This window comes from Anopheles marshallii, chromosome 3, assembly GCF_943734725.1.
Source record: "Anopheles marshallii chromosome 3, idAnoMarsDA_429_01, whole genome shotgun sequence".
In the NCBI taxonomy this organism is placed as follows: domain Eukaryota; kingdom Metazoa; phylum Arthropoda; class Insecta; order Diptera; family Culicidae; genus Anopheles; species Anopheles marshallii.
In genome coordinates, this window is record NC_071327.1 from 32,696,141 (window position 1) to 32,716,991 (window position 20,851).

The 20,851-nt window shown below is 40.5% G+C and overlaps 1 protein-coding gene across 1 annotated transcript in view; it reads left to right on the plus strand.

Moving 5' to 3' along the window:
• Positions 1-20,851, plus strand: part of LOC128712512 (dual specificity calcium/calmodulin-dependent 3',5'-cyclic nucleotide phosphodiesterase 1-like) — a 116,803-nt gene that overhangs the window by 72,114 nt on the left and 23,838 nt on the right. The window contains exons 2-5 of the mRNA XM_053807403.1: positions 3,163-3,549; positions 8,671-9,103; positions 9,266-9,379; positions 11,992-12,261. Coding sequence (XP_053663378.1) covers positions 3,163-3,549; positions 8,671-9,103; positions 9,266-9,379; positions 11,992-12,261 — 1,204 coding nt within the window. The remainder of the gene's footprint in view (positions 1-3,162; positions 3,550-8,670; positions 9,104-9,265; positions 9,380-11,991; positions 12,262-20,851) is intronic.

Sequence of the window (20,851 nt, forward strand, 5' to 3'; positions counted from 1 at the left end):
GAAAACGCAACATCGTCGTGTGTGCAGCGAATCATAAACGTGTATTCCACAACGTTGATTTTAATTGTTCATGAAATATTAAGCTATATTTCATTGCTACAGAGGCCATTTGTAAGCGTTAGCTTAATGATCAAATCATAAAAATTAATTTTTATCTCACTGTATCGTGTACGCAGTGGTAGTAAATTTAATTGTGATTTATAACAGTCCTCTTAAAGCCCTAAGTGAACTTAAAAATTGACTAAAGCTTTTTTTTAGCTTAATAGTCTACGGCTATTAAATAATGCCTGCAAGACTTAATTTATTTCTCTCTCACTGGATATTTATGTAACTCAATAGTCTGTCCTTAGTACAAGGATATGGCGCTGATGATATTCTATCAAACACCTTCAGTTAATTAGAATGTGATCAAAGGTTAGAATGGTTAGAATGTCATCAAAAGGTTAGAGATCAAAGAATTCTAGAAGGATAGTTTTTGTCTTGTTTAAATAAGTAATTATAGACTGCTGATACATTTTGTTTCTAAACGAGCTACACAAACAAATCATAACCATCGAAAGGATCAACAGATAGTCTAATTGATACACAACCTGTCATCCTTGATTAATTGTCCATTATCTATGCACTCTACGAATTACTGGGTCTTAATTCTTCGTGAGCTTTCATTAGTGAGAAACACACAGCAACATCTCAAATAGGCTATCTAAAATCTAACAAATCATATCCGAACAGACGACCGAAGCTCTCGTAGTCCAATCAATTAAAAGCACCCATTGCTTAATGGACTGTAGACGCTAGCAATCTATAATTCTAGAGCCTGTTACAACATTTCCGCAAACATTGCTTTCTATTCCATCCAATAATCCACTCACAAACTACACATCGTTTCCCCTTGGCGACGAACCATGCCCCTGGGATGATGGTGGCAGCAACATAAGAAGTCTGCAGTCGTATGTGGGATATCAAAAACTAACATTTCATAATAATGGTCAGCCAGCCAGACAATCTTACCCGATGCCGTACGGAAGCAGACCATCGATTCAAAGGAAATTCAATGCCTTGCCGGTGCAACGCAGCAAAACCGTTCGCTCCAAACAACCCCAGTGCAAAACGAGCTCAACAAGGAAATGTTACATTTTCACCTCCAGTGTGAAGTTGACTTTGCACCCTGACTGAGTAGCTAGTAGTTCGTTGCGTTACTGGACCACATGCAATGGTCCACTGCTTACGCTCGGTTGGACCTGTCATAAAAATACGACTTTATTTTTCCCGGAGAAAATGAACACATTGCATCGAATGGGACGACACAAGACTCTGGTGCTTATCCGGTTGAAGATGGTTGTGATGTAGCTGCTTATCCGTTTACATGATTTATAACGATGTCTTTTTCGATGTCTATCCTATACCAACTGTCCCGGTGTGCGGATGAGTTCATAAATGTTTATGAACCGCTGCCATAAACCCTTTGAACACTTGCTGATTTTCAATTTTGTTGAATCGTAAAACCATCGCAACTGTGCGCCATTTGCCATTCCACGAATTTATACCATTAGCATGAAACTCGATGGCGAAAACAAGATGTGTTTCCCGTTAATCTATGAACTTAAACATACCTCACTCTATTACACAATAATTTAATTCAACCGGAAATGCCAGCAACAGTTCCCATTCTGTTCAATTCATCATTAAACAACACATCACCACTAATGCCCACACGCCAGTCAGAAGCAAATTGTTGAACGCATTCCGGACAGCTGTCGGACATAGTTTTCACACGTAATCGTGCATAATTGTATAATGGTTGCATCGAACAATTAGACACGTGACGCACTATTCATATGAAAACACAGACACGGGAACTAACTGATACAATCGCATAACGGAAATGGTTCGTGTTCCGAGCCGGTCGCGGTATGGAACGATCGTTTACAGCCACTAATTAAAGCAAGGCTCAGCTTCGCACCGACCGCAACGTGTTTCATTTGCATCGCAAGTAGGACAACACGCTGATCACCATTTGTCACAATAAAATGCCATCCTCGGTGACCTGCCTGGATGTCGTTGGAAACTGTCAGCCGCTGGAAGCACAGTGGCTGTTTGGGCCATTTAATTAACGTAAAGGAAGGATTATGGTGATAGTGTCAAACTTTGGTCACGAATTGAAAATAATGTTTCAATACGATTCAAATACATACCACAAACACGGCGGGTTTAAAGTCATTGGGTAAATCACAGTATAATGGAGGCGCCTGGTTGGTTACAGCAGCGTTGGAGTACTTTCACATACTTAAACTAATGCGTAGTGATCCGATAGCGTTCAAACTATTGCTTCAAGTAGTTAAACAATATGCTAGACTTTAAAAATACTGCTTCCAATAGTTATCCGCTTGCTAGTAGTTCGATTTTGACATTTAATTATATTAAAAGAGATGCATATTATTATTGAAAATGATATACTAATTATCGTATGCGACATTCGTTTGTTATCTTTTATATATATATATATACATAGAAGCTCGTATACTGTATTCCGAAATGTCACACATTATTTCTTAAAGTAGGCTTTTGACTTCAAATATAAGCATCTATAACCATCTTTCAGACCTTGAAATATTACATTTTTGCATGTGAATGTAAACATAAGTTATACAGAAGGTAAGATCGCATTAATTGAAGGTGAATGCAATAAAACACGATCGATGCAGATATTATATTTTAATCTTATTCCGGTACGTTCTGCACAACCTACAATGGTTGCAACGTCTTTGACTTGAAGCAATATTTTACAAACAAACAAATCGTTTAACTTAAACCTCTTCTAAATTGTATTACTCTTTATTTCCCAATTGATGTTCAATACCGCACCAATTCTTAATGTGAAATTTTCTTTCTCAAATATGACAATTTAAAAATAAATCAATCCATTCCAAATGTTTAAACATTGAAATATTTGTGCAACATTAAATTCCCAAAAACAACTCTCACAAACACACACACGATGCATTCAATTCAATCTGCACACTCCTTCAGTTCCACATCTTGTCGTATACGATTTTTTCTATTTTTCTTGCTTTTCCTCTTTTTCTCTTTTTCACTCTCGTGTTTTCGATACCTCTCTGCATTCTCAATCCATCGCATGCATTGGGCGTTCGTCGCAAACAGTCGCTAGCTCGCCAGAGAATAAGTTTACCAAAGATGATATAACGCTCGCCGGTGCTGGCCCGGGGCGCGAACAGTTGCCCTGCTGCGATCCGGCCACGTGTCCAGGCCCAGGTCCCACAACCAGCTACGGAGCTTGCGGATCTACCGGACCAATCGGATCGGTACCGCCGGCCGGTATCACACCGGGTACTACGGGCAGTGGCATCAGTGGTGCCGCATTGTCGCACAACCAGCAGCAGCAACAATCATCATCAACTCAGCAGCAACAACAACAATCCACTGGCAGCTGCTATCCGTACCATCATCACTATCATCACCACCACCATCACCATCATTGCCATCAGCCAGTGCGAGCGGATTGTCACTCACGGAACGGACAGATAGCAAGTAAGTAGTGGTACTTGGTGGTTTGCTGTATTTGAATTTTGTATGCCTGAACGAGTTGTTTGTTTGTTGTTTTCTACGTAAATGTTGTGCCTGTTTCTTGCAATTATATGCGTATAATCATGTTTGTAATCGTATATATTAACCAGTACGTATATTGAATGATTGAATTCAAAACAAAACCACCAACCCATGATGGTGTTTGGTTACGTTGTCTCGCTAATAGTGGCTTAACGCTTATAAACATTAGTTAGATATGTAGAGTCACTTTATCCTGGGTATAGTGAATCATTTCGATGAGGGATCTCAAAAATACATCAAAAGTTCTCACTGTTGGCATTGGAAATAAAAGTTCATACTACGAATAATATTGCACTAAATGCTGAACGAAACCCCACTACAAGCTCTACGAGCAAAAAACCAGTAGTTCAAACATCCTACATGATTCATTAAGCGTCTTACCTCAAATCCCAAAGACCTTCCAATGTCTGAAGAAATTATACCAACCCTAAACATGCTGTGGGCGCCCGGTGCGTCACAATCATAAAGCGCAACTGTGCAAAATCAACACCACTCAATTAAGGCCATTTCTCTCTTCTCCTAGCTACGCGCGTAATACGTTTGCAGCTTATGCACGTAGCCTTCCGGCTAATGAATACTGCCTTCCTTGCTCTCTATCTCCCTCCCACTCTGTGTATCCCGGTGCATCAAAGCAGAAAAAGCATCTCCACATTGTCTTGGTACCGTGTGCCACAAGACACAACCTGCTGTAAAGTGATATTCATTTCAATTAGGCACACTCTTTCACCTCTTCCAATTGGCTGCGATGCATACGGTCCTTGTAACGATGGACTTGCCTTTTGAACAGAGCTAGATCTCGAGAACGTTAGTGCTGTGAGTGGTTCAACTGTGAACTATGTCGGGACGTATCTGCCTCGGGCTGCAGGAGCATAACGCACACGAACGCAGCTAATCGGACCGATCGATATGCAGAAACGTTGCCTAATGCATTTCACCTCTAGAGCACAATACCTGGCTCTATGTTTACCGCAAACATCGACCACACAGAATCTCAACGCGAAAGCTTGGGCAATAACACAACATCAGGTGAGGCGCCACATTAAGTGCATTGTACGTGCAAGGCAAAAGTCAAACCCAGACAACCACTCGCAATGCTAATCTAAAGCGTTCCGTCATATCCCGGTACTTACAGGATCGAAGACGACTTCTTCGCTTCTGGCAGTGCGACTGTCTGCTCCCGGCCGGAAGGTATTCGCGTACTAATGAAAGAGGATGTAATCAAGTGAAATGTTTCCAACCGTATTCGGTTTGCTTGCTGCTGTGCAACAAAACCATTTCTCATTAAGCCGGACAGTACGGTTCGAGGCATGGTTCCTGGCTTCGGGATTAATGAGAATAGTGTTGCAATAATTCTTGAATCTGAGAGAATTCATCTTTGAGGCTCCCTTGAATGAGACTGCTTTTAATTAGGGCAATCTAAAAGCTATGAGAAACACTGAATTTTGTCGAAGCAACCTCAATAAATAACGAAAAGACAAGGACAATGCCTAACGGAAGGTGCACAATTCCAATAGAACGGGAATTTGTTTAATTTAATTTTGCTGCTGCAGTAATGTTGTCCATGCATTGAACGTTTGATCTTTCCATCGCTAGTCGCTCCATCGATACAAAAAAGCAGTTAAAGTGAACAATTTCTTTCAAGCCTAACAATGACTTTCTATTTAGAAAATACTTAAAGATAAAAAAGGACATACAAGTATTTCTTTGCTAGTTATACAAATCCTGAGTTCACAGTCAGTTAAACAAGTTTACAATATGTAATAAAATCAACCCAGAAATCCAATTATACTCCAGAAAACCCACAACACAAAACATAATAAAGAGAACAGGAATGCTTCCGTAGTTTACATAGTACGGAGCTTCACTATTCTAACGGACGATCATGTGGATGTTCATCAAATAATTGAATAACACACAAATCCCAAGGCACGAGCACATATGGTACAACACGAGGGTAAACTGCAAGCAAGTGAAAGTTTGAGGAACCTGTAGAGCATTGTACGAGCGAACTAACACAATTTAACCTACCTGGTGGTATAGATGTGAGGTGGTAGTCACATACATAAACCCAACTACAAACCGATGCTAACGAACTGAACCTTAACTTCATTTATGGTGGTATTGTTGTTAAACCACAAACGCCCACAAATCCAAGCTTATTGAAATTAGTTTCCTCGTTTGTTACTAGGTACGGGTGAATTAAATACTATTAAACAAAGCATCTAAATACTTGAAAAACTATTTGTTTGTATAGTTTGTATAGTGTAGTAAGTTAGATTTGCATTTTACTCATACATTTTATATACTCGCAGCAAGGTATAACAATTTGAAAAGCACCGTTCAGACCGTTTTATCTAAGAAAGAACCTCTTGTTAAGTTGCTTTATGGAAATGAGCACTCTTGGATTTACAACTTAACCATATTGAAAAAAACATCACATTAGTTTTGAAATATTGAAATATGAATTACTGCTAAGAACTTATCATTCCTTTTCGGACACTACTACCCTCGCTGGATGAAAAACCACCCTAACCATCAAATCAGGGGAGAAAACTCGTACGCACAAAAGTTGTACTAAGAGCATCATACAACATTAAACCCCAAACCAGAAACACATCATGTACCGGTGCTGGTCGGTTTAGCTTACAATTCCGGTATACGATAAAATGGTCAGCATCGTCAACATCAGTTAGTTGGTTTAGCTTTCCCTTTTGCTATTGCTACATGCGTATGGTTTTTGCAAACGGAAAATACATTCATATGAAATATGCGTGAGGCAAGGATGCAGCACCTGGTGGTCAGTAAATTGAAATTCGTGGTAAATGCTACCATGTTAACTCTCTCTTTCTCACTCTTGGTATCGCTCGCTACTATTGACAAACGAGCTGTGAACTTATAGTTCGATGCAAAAATGATGCTCCTGTTTGGTGGTTGCATTGGTTGACTCTAATTTCCGAGCATGGTTTGTTGAGGGATCGAATTGAATCCCTGAAAGTAGTCCGGGATGGTTTAATACGACCATGCGTTATATTTATAAATTCTCTATGACTTTATTGTGTTTTAAATGCAATACGCACAATTTTTGCAAAAGGATTTCGTGGGTATATAATGGATTGATAATTAATTTTATTGTTTTTAAGGTTTAAATTGTTTGAAGAATGAGTTTTAATAACATTTAAAGGGTATGAAAACCATGAGTACTTCACAATCTTTCAACAAAATACCGAACAATACTTAAGGCCAAACACATAATTGTACTACTATTGAGCACAGCAAACTCAGTAGGCGGTCCTCTCCCTAATCAACAATTAATTAGTGAGCGAAACGAGAAAAAAACCTCCCCCATATGACGCCACTCATCAAGAAAGTGAGAAAAACATAGGCAAGGTTACGAAGAAAACGTCCGCTGAAAATTGACCACAAACCAAACCAAAAACCTCTGAAGACAGTTGACTGTTGCGTAATTGATCGTTAACCTTCAACACCAGACTGTCGGACTGGCATTCGGTTCGAACCGGACCAGGCGTCTCCATCAGCCGAGCAGCAATGCCGATAATGATGACCGCACGACATTATAAAGGTTAGCTTCCACCATTGACCTTACCAACGGAATACTGAACGGCTTGACACTCAATCGGAAGCAAATGATGTAGTAGGGGACTACAACAAGCATGCTACGGGATTTCTCGTACGGCAAACGATGTGTAGATGAAGCATTTTATGTAATTGCTCGAAATGCTCTATTCGTAATTGGTTCACGGAATAACTCTTTATTTCTGCTGAGAAAAAAAATGTACAATCGCTGATGTTGGCATCGAGCTTCAGTAATTCATAGCAGAGCTTCTCGTAATTCTGCTAAGAAATTCTGACTTGCCGACGATCTATGGTGGATGATGCACTTGTGGTGCGCCGAAATGGAAAAGCATATAAGTAATCAATCTTTCCGCTTGTTTGCTATGCACTTCAAAATGTGTTTATAAGAACAGGCAACATCACGCCTTTATCAACACTTTTAAAAGTGTGACTCAACAAATTTCCGGTACGCTTCTCGTTCATTCTTCTTTTCCGACTTTGGACAATCTGATGCTATGATGGAGTGGGTCTCAAAAGCAAAAAGAGCACCAAATGATGCATCTGTTGATTTATTACACGTTCAGATTGAAACGCTGCCTAGAACAACACTTTACCAACCAAAATCACTTTGCTTGCATGTTGTTCACAAGCAATAGACTAAAGTGAGCGATGATAGACTAAATAAAACAGTTTGCACACCATTCATCTTAACAAACTTGAGCTGTTTTTAAGCTGCCAATCGGGCATTGAAGTGTACATTTATATCTGGGACTCAATGAATAGTCATCCCTAGATTTACTGTATTTTCGTCTACTAAAAACCAAAGAAACCGAAAAGTGTTTCAGTGGATGTGTACCTTTTTTTGTTGCTTAGCACTAAGTAAACAGCATATAGGTTTGATTGCAAAAACTACACAATTTATGGCTGAATTCTTCATTTTAAGACATCAAACTATTACTTACTTACTTACTTACTTATCCGGCGCTACAATCGCTTCGCGGTCTTTGCCTACTGAAGGAGTCCTCTAAACCGTCCACGGTCGAGCGCCTTTGTCTTTCAAACCATTATCCCGGCCTTGCTGGCAGACGCATTAACGCCATCACTTCATCTCAGTTTGGGCCTACCACGCCTCCTCTGTCCATTTAGACGATCTGCAAGGGCTAAACTATTTTTCAAACTATAGTTCAAAATAGCCCTACTGATCATTAATGCATATACTTCTCATCTATGTACTTCCAACTTAACTTATGATATGATGAAATTCTTATAGCACTTTTAATTTATTCTAACTGATCCATCAAAAGAAGGAATAGTAACTGACCCACATATTTTAATAGTTCTATCCTCTCGTTTACACTGTAATACGATGAAAATCTTCCTTGAACCATTTATAAGCTGTGCAAACCCAAATCTGTAAATGCTCCATCTAACAGTAAATGTTTGTTTTCGCCCATTTACTTCTATCTACAGAACAGGGTAGCCTTACGATCGTTCGGCGAACCAATAGCAGAAAAAATACAAACGTCCAGCAGCAGCTCCAGTATCAGGAAGCCTTGGACGAGTCGGAGTACCAGCAACAGCCGCCATACGGTAACGACTCTGGTGCCGAGGGTAGTGGTGGTGGCAGAGGAGGTGGCGGAGGTGGAGGGGGAGGTGGTGGGGGTGGCGGTTCGGAGGCCGAGTACGGTCAGCAGTATCCGCCCCTGTCCGAGTCGGAACTCGCCTTCGTCAACAGTCAGCTAAGTCGGGAGCTCGAGAGCATGCAACCGACGTCCGGGACCGTTAGTGTCGTCGCGAACCGTACCGAATCGACGACCGGGGATGAGCTGGACAATGTGGACCTAGCGACGGACAACCTGCCGGCTGTCGATACACCAGATGCATGTGATAAGGCCGCAGTCAGGTGAGTCGAATCAATCTGTTTACCATAGCGTAACGCAAACAAAGCATGGAGAGCGAATGTGTTTCCAAAGGATTTAGTTCCACACAATGCTGGCCAAACTTGTTGCTTGTTTTTCTAAGAAAAATTGGACCTAAAACCCCATTCTGTTCCGTCCCATTTCAGACTACGATGTCTGCTGCGGCAACTGCAGCGCGGCGAAATTTCCGCCGAGCTGCTGCAGAAAAACCTTCATTACGCCGCGCGCGTACTTGAAGCCGTTTTTATCGACGAGACAAAGTAAGTATGAAACCATTAGCAGCGTAACAATTTATACCGTCCATATCAAACGTCACGTTAAGAATTGAGTCGCGAGACGCGTTAAATAAGCGTGCTTCCGTGGAAAGATGTAAAGTCCTCCATATCATTCGTCTTCATATCGATTAAAACATGCAATTTCCATTTCTTAAACAAACCAATAATCTTTAGCAACGTAAGTTAGTTTGAAACGTGTTCAAGTTGATCAATTTATCATTATAATCGCAATTTATCATTATTCATGCTGAAAAGCTCAATCGTTCCAAAAGGGTTCAAATCAATGTTAGCTCTGTTTGATTTTTTTTATTTTCGCCACAAAGTGTACTCAACAGTCCTGTAAAACAAAGCAATCGATCTGACATGTGTTATAAATGCAGATATCCTTTTGCCTAAATCAAACATTATTCTTTGGAATTTCAAATACCCATTACCAGCAGAGCTGAGAAAAGTACCTGTATGTACTTGGAACTCGATGTCTGCTGTCTGGATTTAGGCTTTTAACAACCTTGTAACTCAAACTCAAAGCCGATTCATCATTTGCAAATCCTTCTCTCTGTCTCACTCTCTGTCAGGCAAAGCTTCCTTTGCGTGGTAATCAAATTTACCGACCACATGAATTTCGTAAATGGTGCGCGTTTTGCAAAATCCAATTTTCGCGTCCGCTGGTGCAAGATTTTATCATCTCTCACATACATAGACCAGACACCAGCCACAATCCGAGCTTTATCCAGCCGAGCATTAGAATGATGGTGACTATAAAAAAGTAGCTACATTACAACCAAATCACACTCGCACGCAGAAGTAAGCATAGCACCGTCTGCTAAAGCTGTTCCGAAAATTAATGACACCGCCCGGCTAATTCCCTTACGAGGTTGTCAGACGCCAGAAATAGCATTCGCATTAGGAATGGTAGAATCTACTTCAATTTGATAAGTAAATATCACCATCAATCCCCATGATTCGCGTGGGTCACCCGGTAATGCAATGGAAGCCAAAACCGGATGTCGATAAAAATACACTCACATGCTCACAGGGACACGGGGCAGCAGGGTTCCATTTGCGATTCTGGTTCTGGCCGTGAGTGGTGGCACACGCAACAATGGATAACATCACGCGCACCACCAACGCTAATGGAGATCGTCTCGTTTAGCGCGGGGGAGGCTCGAAAAGGACGAAAAATCATCATCGGTCCGCAGCATGCAATTTTTACCGATCCGTACGATCTCCAACCATCCGTACAGGGCGGTGGTTAACAATAGGGGACAATCCAATTTCTGGTGAAACAATTTTAACATCATCCGTACCCATGTTCCCGATGCTCGTGCTTGATGCTGATGTAATGTAATTTTACCTATCTCATGCTTTTTTGTCCTCCCTTTGGAGCTGGATTTGTGAGCTGACAGGCGGGGAGTTGACAGACCATCGTGTGCACTTCCAAGTCAGAAGCTTCTCTGTTCTTTTTTTTCGTCCCTGCGATACGTCAGCGACTGCGAAATGGGAAGCATTTATTTTCATTTAAAAATCGTACCTCCTAACTGTTATTGTTTCATTCGCTACCACTCCACGCCGGCGTGACGAACGGAAGGACGAAGGCAAGGGTCCGTAAAGAGAGATAGGAAGATTGAGAGGTCACACGAGCAAATGGTGTATCTCTTGAGCTGCAAGCTTCTTTATCCATGTACCGGGAAACCTGGACACGTTTCTTTTCGGCTTCGTCTCAACATTCTTAGCGACGCAGTGGGATGCCGTTAGTCGATGCTTTGACATGTAATTTGTGTGAAATGCAAGAGTGACATAATGTCCCCAGCGAAATGTACGAATGATACGGTTCATATTGCGTCTGTAGAGAACAAGTACCATAATGTGGACAGCACAGAAGTCTTGTTTGCACAGGACATTTATTTACACTAGCTATGAGTTAAGTAATTTTCAGTTAAGTATAACGTTAAGCGTACTGAGCATTGAAAGATTTGAACCCATTTGGAATGGCTGCTTTATCAGCTGCTAGTGAACTATTCCATTCATTCCATAAGATTTCAATGAAAACAACAATCCCTACATTAGCTCGTTTCATTTTGCTACACAGCACCAGGGAGTGAAATATTTTCATCGTCTTAATCACAAACGACTAATTAAAATTACCTACAATTTATTGAATTGAATTAAAAACTGTGAAATCGATTTTTACAAAATCAATCATTTTTCCATTACACAATTAATCAACAACGCGTCGTTGAGGTACCAACCGACATGTTGCTAATCAAAATTGAATTATTTTCTATCCAAACACGAACAACCCGTGGGCAAACATGAACTCAATCCAAAAAAAAACCCCGTTGAATTCTTCATATCCGTCCGACCAATAATTGATTCGAAAATGTGATTTTCGTTTCGTAACACAAAAAAAAAACAACCACCACTGCTCGATTGATGTGATAAATGAACAAATAAAAAATTACAACTAAATTGCACACAACCGCGCGCTCGTTGGCAATTGGTTACAACTATTTTGCTGCCACAAACAAAAAATACGTATATGAAACACATTGTAACCCTTTGGCAACACCCGGTACGTCCACGGCTTAACACGACAGTCAGGATGGTGGTACCGGAGGAGGCAGCGGTGGTGGCGGTGGCCCGGGTGCTAACAACGCTGGTGGCGGTAGTGGAGGAGGTACTAGTTGTAGTGGTGGCACAGACGGCACCGGCAGTACGGCACCGAATGTCAACGCGAGCAGCAAGGAGCCGCACCGGGGGTCTACGACGTCCGCTCCACCAACGCACGGTGGTCCCACGGGGCCACCGGTCAACAAAGGTGTCATACAGAGGCGTCGCTTACGGGCTCCAGTGTGGGCTCGGTCCATGTACGGCAAAAACAACGGCAATACGAACGGGAAAAAAAAACCCGTTCTATTCCTACTTTCACTTTTGCTCCTGATTTGTTCCAAACCGTAGTAACTGACCTTTCATTGTTTGATGTTTTGTTCTACTAACACATTGTTTGTTTTTTTCGTCTCTCTTTAGTTTTAACCTAACCTCGGCTTTCTTTTGCACTCTCAAATTATGATAACACTTTTGTTTGTTCTTGCTAGAAACTATAAAGCCTATTAAAGAACTCTTTCTTTTTCTTTCCTTGACAAACGATCGTACGAATGACTTGACAAAACAATTAGTTTACCCATTACTGGACTTTATAAAATTTTTTATTATCAGTTTACATTCAATTATCTCTAATAGTTACTGTTAACTTTAATGGTTTTGAGCAGAAAATTTTGCTTCGACTATTGAACCGAAACCATTCCCCCGCGTACCAGGAAGTTCGTTCCGCCTGTTCATACTGTCTAACATTCCCATTACCATATTTATTAACTATTCCCATTCCTTCGGCATAAGAGCAGTGGGATCCTTGCCGATACGGAACCTTCCCGAGAGATGCTTTCTGTTGCACAAAACTTTTAATTAATCTTGAAATGTCAGCGCCCGGCGACATTCAGCGCGATCGCTTCCGTACCCTTAGCACACCTTTACTGAGCACACTAAATGATTTCCTGCGTTTTTTTTGTCGAGAAGAACAACGCTACTGTGAAGTTAAGATTGCTAGCAACCGCACGACAACTTCAATGTCAACATCCTTTTGTATCACTAGCAAAGGTTTCGCAACTTTTGTTGCTTTGCGCCGGGAATATTCCCCCTGCGAGATCCAACTGCAGATGATAGTCCGCGATAAATTGTTGGGTGAAAAGAAGGTTAAAAGAGTATCCTTTCGAGGTACGAAGGATGATCCTTTGAGGTTTTCTAAAGAATGACAATCTGAGGTGCAAATGAGAATGGGGAAAAGTTTTATCAGTAGACTGACTAACAAAAAAAAATTACCCGTGCCAATTATTCTCTCAACCTCAAAAAGGGAATTTCCGCTATTATTATTTAAATTAGAAAGTACGAATAGCGCTGATAAAGGCGAAGAACTTTGTGCGAAGTCTTGGCGGTGCTTTAATCAGTTTTAATTAGTTACAACTTCGCATCAAACGATGAGCTGAGCATTAAATTTTGTTTGATTTTTTACTTTAATATTCGCCTAATATTGATACAATTTCTTTATCTTCAATCACGTCCACCAATTCATGATTTAAATACTTATCAGTTGAGATTTATCGTTACTATTTCGACTTGACTTCCTCAATAAATCTCAATTTACACACACACACAGAAAAACACAAACATAAGGATAATTCTAGAAGTTCACTATTAAATAGAACGAATGGTACAGATTCTTCGCTTACATAAAACTTTCACTCATGCCCAATGAAGCATTAAATTATTGATTCTGTGCGTCTGCTGTCAGCAATCAGGGGCGATGAATAAATCTTCATCTTGCTCCAGCCTACCAACAGCCTGCGGGCATACAACAACGACAACATCCCGTCCCATTTCTAATCAATTACACAAAACACAAACTCAGCTCAGAAACCAGCTGAAAATGCTGAAAGGTTTCAGAATTTTCCCGGGGGGAGGGGGGAGTGGGTTCGAAAATAAACACGCACATGCCCAAAAAAGGAAGAGCACCGAAATCTTCACCATCCGACTCGATGGGGCTAAAAAAAACCTTTCCCTTGCAGTAGCTTGTCTTTCGAGGCGTTCGAAAGTCAGATCCGAATTTGCCTTTCTCGTAATCGAAAGGCAAATAAAATCATCCCAAACCGGATGAAACCGTCCGCTAGAAGCGATGAAACGTGGAATAGAAGTGAATTAAATTTAACTTCTTAATGAAGTGTGATTGGTTTTATTTTGTGCAAGATGAGGCTGTTTGGGTTAGAGAAATATTGAGATACATAAGGCCCCCTGGGGAAGGAGGTTTTCGCACGGAGAACAATACAGCTACACATCAGCGAATCCCATGCGAGTGGTATTTAATTTGTATTTTGGACGAACGTATATCGAACTCGTCGGTTATCCGTTTTTCCTTGTTTTGTTATTTCCCCTTAAAGCTTTCTCTGGAAATCCCATTTTTCTTTTTTCTTCAGAACAATCCATCGGCAAAAATATCATCCAATCGGGTATGCACGCGGTTTGAGCGCTCCACCAAACAACGGTTCGACGAAAGGTTTCGATTGCCTACCACGGACCAGGTCTGTTTACGAAGCTTGTGTACTGCCCTACCGCAGCTGTGTGGCTCGGGTCAAAATCAATTTGTTGTGCTTGCCGGGCGTAAGGATTGCATATGGACCGGTGTTCCTACGGCCGATCGAAAACTTTGCCAAACCCCCTGAAGACAAGGGTTTTTCGATCAGTGCAAGGGTTGTTGATGTTTTGCTTACGGATATGTGCGCAATTGTTGTAGCGAAGTTTGGGATCGAATCCTTTATGGTGGTATTCATACTGCGTCTGTAAAACAAATCAATCTGTATCTAGATCGAGGACCAATACACGTTACTTAGATATCTGTTGTTGTTTTTATCGTAACTTTCATTAGAAATGAAATATAAATCGTTAAGTGTTGTGAAAAAACACTTTTAAAATGTTATTAGCAGTATTCGTGTTTTAGCCGGACGAAATGGAATGGAATTGCACCGAATGAAAACAAATAAATGGCGTTTTGATTTTCACCACCGTAACATTACCATTCCAACGCTTGATGTTTGACATTTTGGTCCGGTCAGGCAATAGCACCACATTTCACGATTGCACGATATTTCCAGCCCACTACGTTAGCCGGTACACCAAATACATTTCACCTCGTGCTAAAACATTGACAGCAATGCGAGTAAATGGTCAGACTAATAAACGGCTGATGCCTGCACAAATCCAACCAAAGCGTACTACACCCACGTGCACACGTACGAATAAACCCACAAGCACATAGACACTCGCACACCACTGGCAAAAACCAACTAACCCCTAGGACATTGTACGGTCGAGAAACTTTACGTACAAATATTTACACTGCGTTGGCTTTTCACGAGCGTAATTTATGCCCAAATGGTGCGAAATGCTTTAGTGTAGTGGGTGGACCATGTTTGTGGACCGCGTTGCTTGCGTCGGGGGCATTGCATGGGAGGTAGAAACAACAACAGAGGTGCATGCGTTGCATGCACATGCCGGAGTGCCCTTTCGAATTTTGGGCAGAAACAAGAACGGCAAGTCTGCTCGTTAAGAGTTACTCAACCGAATGTCGATTGTTGACGGTGAAATGATAAGTTATGAGTGACCAGACACTTCTTCATGTTTCTAAGACCTACGAATAATATCGTTCTTCGGAATCTTCACATTGTGCTACAATCTATACGAACACAGAAAATCTTAAACAATTTACACCAAAACTTCAACTGAAAATTAGGAATGCTGCTTGATGATGATAAATGCTTTTTAGTTCTTTATAAAAAATAGAAAATGAAACAAGAAATAAATCAGCTAACATAGAACTAACACTGGCATTTATACATCAACTTAGTTGCTCAAATTTATTTCCCATGTTCAATTCATACAACTTATCAACTTTTGCAATATGGATGTTACTGAAGGCATTTGGTGAGTACCCACAGGTCACATAGAACTACTGATCGTTCTGCGTTTATCCACGCACGGTTGTTTGCATTAAATGCTCTGCTAGGCCGTTATTGGTTGTGGAAAATATGTTCCCAATAATGTACGGAAAATGGTGATTATAAATGGTGAATCGAGTTTTAATGTGCTCAATCCTGTCTAATAGGAAAGTTGAAACGTTTTTTATGACAGTCGTCTGCTAGTGTTTAAACAGAAGCACCCTGAAACGCACCAAAAGCTCCATTGAAACGGAAGCTTACTTTATAGGATTGCTGGCTAAGTGCCACAATTTATAACAATTATCATGTTATATCCACTCCATGCCACTCGATCGCCATGTTTTTCATTTCGAATTGTAGGTGTTGAATTGCAAATCGCAAAGAAGCCAACACAACAATACGCAAGAGAGAATCACAGAATCGAATTACTGATCCTTCACCATGGCACGGTGGAAAGTGGAACGAGCTAAAAACAACAAAAAAATGACCCATTAATAATACCCATTTGTCGCGCTGGGTCGAAAATCGTTAGCCGTAAAAATAAATCGAGCGATCTAACGATGGTGCTTCTGCGTCATATGGATTTGCATTCTTTGTACATGAAGTAGGAGTGACTTATTTTTCCGCATTCCCTACACGTGTCCAGCCAATCTGTACGTGTGGGCAGTTTGCGTCATGCCACTAATAATCATAATCATTTCTGCAGGAATTTTGTCCATTTCACGGCTATTTTCATCCCACCAAGTTCAGGCCGCATTATTCTAAAGGACTTCAACTAACCAACGTTTGTATGATTGTAGATGTAAAAGGCAAAACAAAACACGCACACACACAAAACCACTCATTACCGTTAATTGGCCATATTTTGACAATGGCAAAATTTGGCAAATAGAAACGTAATCAAGATTACCTACTTCGTAGAAATAAGATGTATACAAACAAATGATCCCACCCACTCACAAAAATAGCCAATTCTTTTGAAGTAATTTTAATAAAAACAACACAAGCACCATCAAAGCGACCGTCTATTACAGCGCTGTCTTGTTATCTCAATTGAAGATGGATAAAAAGGCCACTTAAAATAAATTGAACACGTTTGAAATGTGTAACAAATCATTTCACTTATTGGGACCATCTCCAAGCCATCCATCATTAACCGAGTGAGAAAGGAATGGAACTAGCAGCAGCAATTTATTTTGACTAACAATCTCTAATGGTTGCATACGATTGGCATACCATTACCTAAGAAAGTGCCATTTTGGTGGATTATGAAAATATTTTCACTTTCCCTTCATTGCTCACACGGTAACGGTAGGGTTGCGCTTGATATAGCAGTGCGAACGTATTAATCCTACTTGTAGCATTCGTTTTAATGTCATTTAAATCAGGATAATCATTAACGCTAGAAGCTAATAGTAGTGATTTAATATTATTTGCCACTAGCGCTCATTATTGAAGTTTTTCGATCGTTATTAATCACTAGCACAAAAAATAAAAAATAAAATGCTTGACTGTGTGCGATTTATTAACTTGAAGTACGGGTCAGGGAAAAAAACACTGCTCACACCGGCTAAGCGAGCAACCAAAGCCATAACTTTTAATTGCTAGCAACGAAATAAATCGCAACTTTACCCCGTTTTTTGTTCTTATTTCTACTGCCAAGTGGAATGACCTTCGTCATAAACGGTCTCGGCACTAGCGATTAAAACCCATTTCTACCTAGCAACTGACCGAATGAAACCGGAGATCAGAAACCAAATGGAAGTTGAAAAAGTAGAAAAAGATGCTGGTCTTAAGAAATTATGAGTAAACAACCCATACAAATGGTTATTTGTCTATTTCTAGTCATAATACTTCGAGTATAATTGTATTTTATTGTCAATTATAAAATTATACAATAACCAAGGAAAATTGCTTTGCTTAATAACAAAAAGTAATTCAATACTAAGTAAAAGCAATTCAAAAATAATTCAATAAAAAAAAAATAAATCAATGTACATTCCTTCTAGAGTTCCTTCCTAGTGCCGCTAGTCATAACTACGAATCCTCGGATTATATTCTCTCAGACACTCATCAATTCAGATAGTTTTTTTCCGAAAGTCCATTGCCAAGATGATTTAATTTTAGCAATCTGTTGAGAAGTGCAAAAAAGCTTCCGAGCTCAATATCAAATGCATTCTTCTCATGTGTCCGAATTATCGATTCTAAAAGCACCAGATGTGCATCAGAGCCAGATGTACATAACACCATTTTATCTTTTCATCCCATTTGAAGTAAATAGATAAGCGGAAAACGATGAACGCGAAAAAGCACTCTTTTGTTTTTTTTTTTTGCGTTGGCGACCGATGCAGCTTCTTTTATCGAATTTCTGTGACTAGATTCACAAGTAAAGACTAAGTTCATTGGTGTGTTTCCTTTCTAGAAATTTATCAATACTTTACTTAAGTACTTTTCAATCGCAATTTAATGTTAAAACAACGATTTCAAGGAAAATGTTACATTATTGACAAAAGCACCAGGCGTCTCCATCGACCGGCCACGTTTTCATACAACCTTTGCGTCTCTTCGTTCCTAAACATTTATTTTACCATATGCGCTTTTTTCTTTTTTTTTCAACGTCATGCTGCTGAAAACAGCATCGTTTAATATGATCACCCTTGTACCTTAATACGAAGGGCAAACTACATCGGTAGTGTCCTTAGTAGCCACCCCTTTTTATGCTTCACCCATGGATTCGTTGCAAAGCAAAGGCTGGTTTGTCATATCAAATGCCGCATACATGGTGCCCACTTTTAACACTGACGAAAAACGAAACGAAACGTTCTTGCTTGTCACTACTTTCCATTATGCTCTACGTTGTATCGTAACTGCACCGTTCATATTTCACATACCGACCTCAATTCTCGTGCCCAGTTGCACCACTGTAAAACTCTTTGCCTGCCACGTTCGCTTCAGCCCGAGCGAGCTACGTTCACTTCACTTCCGCTATTTCCACATGAATTACTGCACAATCCGGTGGTCTGATTCACCGTGTGCACAACAGCGCGGGGATGTGAGTGTCACCGTGCATGCCTGAATCAAGAATTCTGTTTGACTTGTCACCGGCAGCCCAATAACCCAGAGTTCCCAGTCGCTCAGCAAAAAAGATACAAGGCAAATTGTATTACAAGAAAAAAAGAAGAAATGTACCAAACACTTCCGGAAAATAGCTGCACACGCTAGTTTGTAGCGATGTGCTCTACCGGAACAGTAGTTTACCGTTTCCTACGATCGGGGTTTCTTTTTTACCCGCACCAAAGCCAGAACGAAATGTTAAGCTCCCCCAGGAGGAGAAATAAATCCTCACCACTTACATAATTTTCCGTCAAACTCAGCACGGATATGTTGTATAAGTTGCTTTCAATGGATAGCGCTTAAAGTGGGGAAATTGAAAGCATGCACTCACATGCACACCACTGAAGGAAAGAACCTTCTCACGAGACACGATTAATACTAGTGACACTGCACGGATATGCCCGCGATGTAGCGAATGGAAGAAAAACAAGGAAAATCTCAATCCCGACTGTAATGCATTTTAAATGCAAGAGTTGACATAGAAGGGAAGCATTAATGCGAAGGTTGTTGTAGCCGAGCAAATAACCTTTCGAGCACGAATTTTTACAAGCAGGTGTTCTCATTTTTATTCCAGGTTCCTGATTTCCCGATTCGTTCGAGCAGCACTTGCATGTGCATTCCAACTGAAAAGTCAATTTAAACGACCCATCCCCTTTTTTATGTCTACCTTTCGAGTGGTAAATGCAAACATCCCCATGTAAACCAGTTGCCATTTACAATTCAATTGAATATTTAATACGGAAAATCTTCGTTTGTTTGCCATTCGTTCTGGTGCAAACAAAACATGAATTTATTCATATCAACTTTTTTCTATTTTTATTTAATTTATTTTTCATTTTCATCACAACGTAGTTGTGTGATGGACTATATTAGCCTTAAGTCATTCCAAACAAACTTCTAAGCATTAGCATCAAACTACCACAATCAAACAATTATCCCATAAATGGTACATATTAAATATGATGCAGAGCACTGCGTCGTTAAACACCACAATGGCGTTTGGAGGATTTCTCCACGAGCTTATGCCCTCATCCAAACTATCTGTTCCAATATACTTTTCTAATTACAATCTCTCACCTCTGACACATCTTTTCACTCTCTGTAATGCCATGTCTGTCCTTCTGTCACTCGAACACCGAAAAAGGCCATTTTCTTTTAACGTTTCTCACGAAAACTGACTGGGCACACAGGATCGAAGGGAAAAAGCAAATATTTGCCTGTTTGTTTATTTATTTGTCCACTGTTTGCTCTGACACGTACAGAAGCTTGTGGATGGCGCCCGTAGCACATGTTCGTGCACCAAAACCTGCCCGCCCTGGCTTAGCACAGCACAGAAGCGAGTTGAACCAAACGACGAGACGCCTAATTGCGCTCTCGATAGTAAGTTTCGTTCTTACTAAAAATGGTATCAAATGAGGAAAATGGGAAAAACTAACACAACTCTCAACAGTACAGTGGAAGGGTTGATTAATTCCTAGATATCAAATACGTTTCTGGTGCCTTGCAGTGCATTCTTTTTGTATCTATTTGCTTTCATGTCGGTTGATCCACCGATTCGTCCACCGTGGACCATCGTGTGCTACTCTTGTTGCTGCACTTGAGCGTTGTAATTGTCTTAAATCACCGGGTTTTAGTAGCGCCGGAAGAAGCGAACGCAAAAAACACGGATCCTGAACACTAGCCCGGTGTTCTGTTTAATTGAGAATCAATTAGAGCCTGACACGGCACGGTTCTATCCTTACATCATCGTACCTTTACAGCTACAGGTGTAACTTGTTCCTTTTTTTTTATTAGTGCTCGG